General features: G+C 47.9%; 1 protein-coding gene across 1 annotated transcript; it reads right to left on the reverse strand.

Annotated features, from left to right (window-relative positions):
- Nucleotides 1–42: 42 nt before the first annotated feature.
- On the reverse strand, nucleotides 43–633 carry LOC138368836 (probable basic-leucine zipper transcription factor Q). Its single transcript, XM_069331542.1, has one exon. The coding sequence runs from the start codon at nucleotides 631–633 to the stop codon at nucleotides 43–45; it is 591 nt and encodes a 196-aa protein (XP_069187643.1).
- Nucleotides 634–5095: the final 4462 nt, after the last annotated feature.

Raw genomic sequence — 5095 nt, forward strand, 5'->3', positions numbered from 1 at the left:
TACATATGTATATATTATACAAGGCATGTGTACGCTCCTTAGTTATAGGAATGATGTATAGGAGCAGCGGATGACTCCTGATGCAGTATACAGGTGGTCGTGTACGTATGGACTCATCACAGTCCCATTTGTAGTCAGGTGTGTTGCTTCTGTGACCAGTACGTTGGACATCTGACTGTCTGGCTCCTGCTGGGTATTGGACATCTGACTGTCTGGCTCCTGCTGGGTATTGGACATCTGACTGTCTGGCTCCTGCTGGGTGTTGGACATCTGACTGTCTGGCTCCTGCTGGGTATTGGACATCTGACTGTCTGGCTCCTGCTGGGTATTGGACATCTGACTGTCTGGCTCCTGCTGGGTATTGGACATCTGACTGTCTGGCTCCTGCTGGGTATTGGACATCTGACTGTCTGGCTCCTGCTGGGTATTGGACATCTGACTGTCTGGCTCCTGCTGGGTGTTGGACATCTGACTGTCTGGCTCCTGCTGGGTATTGGACATCTGACTGTCTGGCTCTTGCTGGGTGTTGGACATCTGACTGTCTGGCTCTTGCTGGGTGTTGGACATCTGACTGTCTGGCTCCTGCTGGGTATTGGACATCTGACTGTCTGGCTCCTGCTGGGTGTTGGACATCTGACTCCTGGCTCCTGCTGGGTATTGGACATCTGACTCCTGGCTCCTGCTGGGTGTTGGACATCTGACTCCTGGCTCCTGCTGGGTGTTGCTATGCTGGGGTGGTGGCAGGCGTCTCCGGACTCCGGGCTCGGGGCAGCAGGAGAACTCTCAGAACCCCTTACAGGTACATTCCAGGTAGTCCGTGTACATATACCACATCTGCATTCTGTTTTTGCTTCTAATGCCTCGGTGGTTTTGTCGTAGTGGTCAAGTACTGAGAGGCACGATCTTCCTGCTCGAAATCCATGTTGGATTGGGTTGTTGTGGTACACTGTAGGATGGTACACTGTAGGATGGTACGGTGTAGGATGATACACTGTAGGATGGTACACTGTAGGATGGTACACTGTAGGATGGTACACTGTAGGATGGTACACTGTAGGATGGTACACTGTAGGGTGGTACACTGTAGGATGGTACACTGTAGGATGGTACACTGTAGGATGGTACACTGTAGGATGGTACACTGTAGGATGGTACACTGTAGGGTGGTACACTGTAGGATGGTACACACTTTCCATGAGTGTATTGAGTGTACTCACCAAGTTATACTCACCAGGTGTGATTGCGGGATCGAGTATCTGCTCTTAATCTCCCCCTACTGTCGACTATTAGTTGCTCAATGATGTGGCTCATTTTCACTCATTTTTTTTACTCATTTTATCACTCATTTCTACATTCAAAAGTGTGTATCGAATTGGCATCAACAACTGCCTTGTTAAGTCCTGTCCGCTCGGGAGTCTATTGACTTTCTGGCAGCTCTTTGAGTGATCTGTGTTTCCTGTTTCCAAATATGTCCTTCTCTTCTACTGTTCCTTGGATGAGTGGGTGTTTTTTTTTTTTTTGATGGATGTGTGTGTCAGATTTTATGTTTGTCCTTGCAGGTGCCGCTGTTGTTTCACAATTTGTGTGTGTCTCAGGAGAAGGTTAGGTATTGTTTCTATCTATATGCCGTTTCCCCCCCAAGATAATACCTTGCTTGTAGACTAGATTTCTATTTTCGTTACACTTGTAGGAATTCAACTCTATTAACCACCTGTTAGACGGCTTATGGAATTTGTCAGTCATTCTGAAGTTTCTTCCAAGTGACTAACACCTGAATTCCCACATTAGTGTCACGTTACTATATAAATCAGTACCTGCCTACAAATCTGTTGTTGGTTCCGAGGATCAACGTCCCCGCGGCCCGGTCTCTGACCAGGCCTCCTGGTTGGTCTGGTAAACCATGTGTGTGTTGTTTGGTAGATCGTTTTACCTGAAATAGGGTACGGGGTTTGTGTAGGAGGGAAGGAGGGGGGGGGGAAAGACGGTATACTTACCTAGTTATACCTGCAGGATAATAATAATAATAATAATTTTTATTTAGGCAAAGGTACATACATAAAGAGATTTTACAAAGTTTGTTGGCTTTATAGATAGAGCTAGTACATACAATGCCTAAAGCCACTATTACGCAAAGCGTTTCGGGCAGAATCGAGCTTTAACTCTTGGACCCCGTGTGTAGTGTGTGTGTACTCACCTATTTGTACTCGCCTATTTGTGCTTGCGGGGGTTGAGCTCTGGCTCTTTGGTCCCGCCTCTCAACCGTCAATCAACAGGTGTACAGGTTCCCGAGCCTATTGGGCTCTATCATATCTACACTTGAAACTGTGTATGGAGTCAGCCTCCACCACATCACTTCCTAATGCATTCCATTTGTCAACCACTCTGACACTAAAAAAGTTCTTTCTAATATCTCTGTAGCTCATTTAGGCACTCAGTTTCCACCTGTGTCCCCTAGTGCGTGTGCCCCTTGTGTTAAATAGCCTGTCTTTATCTACCCTGTCGATTCCCTTGAGAATCTTGAATGTGGTGATAATGTCCCCCCTAACTCTTCTGTCTTCCAACGAAGTGAGGTTTAATTCCCGTACGTGTGTGTGTGTGTATACTTACCTAATTGTACTTACCTAATTGTGCTTGCGGGGGTTGAGCTTTGACTCTTTGGTCCCGCCTCTCAACCGTCAATCAACTAGTGTACAGATTCCTGAGCCTATCGGGCTCTATCATATCTACACTTGAAACTGTGTATGGAGTCAGCCTTCATCACATCACTGCCTAATGCATTCCATTTACTAACTACTCTGACACTGAAAAAGTTCCTTCTAACGTCTCTGTGGCTCATTTGGGTACTCAGTTTCCACCTGTGTCCCCTTGTTCGCGTACCGCCAGTGTTGAATAGTTTATCCTTGTCTGCCATGCCAATTCCTTAAACAGAGGCTACAATTAAGGATTTGCGCCCAGTAAATCCTCCCCGGCCAGGATACGAACCCATGACAAAGCTCTCGCGGAACACCAGGCGAGTGTCTTACCACTACACCACGAAGACTGGTCTTGGTCTTTGTGTGTGTGTGTGTGTGTGTGTGTGTGTGTGTGTGTGTGTGTGTGTGTGTGTGTGTGTGTGTGTGTGTGTGTGTGTGTGGCGTGAGGGTAGGGTTGGGATGTGTAAAAAAGTAGCTTTCCTAAGCATTACCTTCGAGCATGTCGGTCTGTCAGGGATAGAAAAGAGCGCATTAGCCGCTCTGTAATTACCAGGGTAGGTACTGGAGCCGAGAGGCGTGTCCTCCAAGGCACCCGGGAGGCCAGCTGTCTCCAAGTCAACACGTTCAACCATCTGGCTAAGCATGTTGGGCACTTGTGGCAAACCTGTCAAGTACAGCTGCTGTCCAAAGATGAGTACAGTTGCTGTCCAAAGATGAGTACAGCTGCTGTCCAAAGATGAGTACAGCTGCTGTCCAAAGATGAGTACAGCTGCTGTCCAAAGATGAGTACAGCTGCTGTCCAAAGATGAGTACAGCTGCTGTCCAAAGATGAGTACAGCTGCAATCCAAAGATGAGTACAGCCAACAGCATCTTTATCTAGTGTACATCTATTGATAAATAATTCTGTACCAGGGGTTTAGAGAACAGGTCAGCCATCATTACAGCAAGCAAGTCAGTTTTTGTTTTCACAAAGAGGTTACCCTTTAGAGCACTCATACGTGTTCCTCTACCAAATAAATCATCTACCTCTACCTTCGTCTACCTTGTATGGGCTTTAGTGAACACAATGGCAGACAGTGGAAACTGTAGATGACTTATTTGGCTCATGCCAGGCAGCTAGTGTGTGTGTATAGGAAGCAAATTCATTCCTCTTGAAATTATAGTACTCTCACTAACTAGTCAAAGTACCAATATGTAGTGACGGACCTCGACAAAGTAAACTTTTGTTGTACTTTTTAATTTTGTAGAATCTGGGGGGGGGGGGAAAGATAGAGCAACTTAAACATTCCTAGGCCTATCATATTAACATATGTGTACTATACTAAGCCTAAAATAGCATATATTATTCCTAAGATTGGCACTAGTGGTTAGGTTAGGCTCGAAGTGTATAATTTAATCGCAACATAAATATAGGTTCTATATTTATGTTGCAATTACAAAAGTTTATGCCTCGGCTAAATTCATTAACACAAAAGTGAACTTTCTTGTTATCCATCAGTACATATATGTACTTTTAGTAACTATTTGGTGGAAAGTATCATCATTTTATGAGCATGGTTTGTGATATAAATAGTTAACCATCGATGGAAAAATCTAGCGATTCCGTGTCTGTTAGTCGTGACTAGAACCCCAGGAGGTGGCTGGGATGAGTTACCACCCCCAGGAGGTGGCTGGGATGAGTTACCACCCCAGGAGGTGGCTGGGATGAGTTACCACCCCAAGAGGTGGCTGGGATGAGTTACCACCCCCAGGAGGAGGCTGGGATGAGTTACCACTCCCAGGAGGTGGCTGGGATGAGTTACCACTCCCAGGAGGTGGCTGGGATGAGTTCCCACTCCCAGGAGGTGGCTGGGATGAGGTCACCCCCAGGAGGAGGCTGGGATGAGTTACCACTCCCAGGAGGTGGATGGGATGAGTTACCAACCCCAGGAGGTGGCTGGGATGAGTTACCACCCCCAGGAGGTGGCTGGGATGAGTTACCACCCCCAGGAGGTGGCTGGGATGAGTTACCACCCCAGGAGGTGGCTGGGATGAGTTACCACCCTAAGAGGTGGCTGGGATGAGTTACCACCCCCAGGAGGAGGCTGGGATGAGTTACCACTCCCAGGAGGTGGCTGGGATGAGTTACCACCCCCAGGAGGTGGCTGGGATGAGTTACCACCCCCAGGAGGTGGCTGGGATGAGTTACCACCCCAGGAGGTGGCTGGGATGAGTTACCACCCCCAGGAGGTGGCTGGGATGAGTTACCACCCCAGGAGGTGGCTGGGATGAGTTACCACCCCCAGGAGGTGGCTGGGATGAGTTACCACCCCCAGGAGGTGGCTGGGATGAGTTACCACCCCAGGAGGTGGCTGGGATAAGTTACCACCCCCCAGGAGGAGGCTGGGATGAGTTACCACCC

Source organism: Procambarus clarkii, chromosome 26, assembly GCF_040958095.1.
Source record: "Procambarus clarkii isolate CNS0578487 chromosome 26, FALCON_Pclarkii_2.0, whole genome shotgun sequence".
Taxonomy (NCBI): Eukaryota; Metazoa; Arthropoda; class Malacostraca; order Decapoda; family Cambaridae; genus Procambarus; species Procambarus clarkii.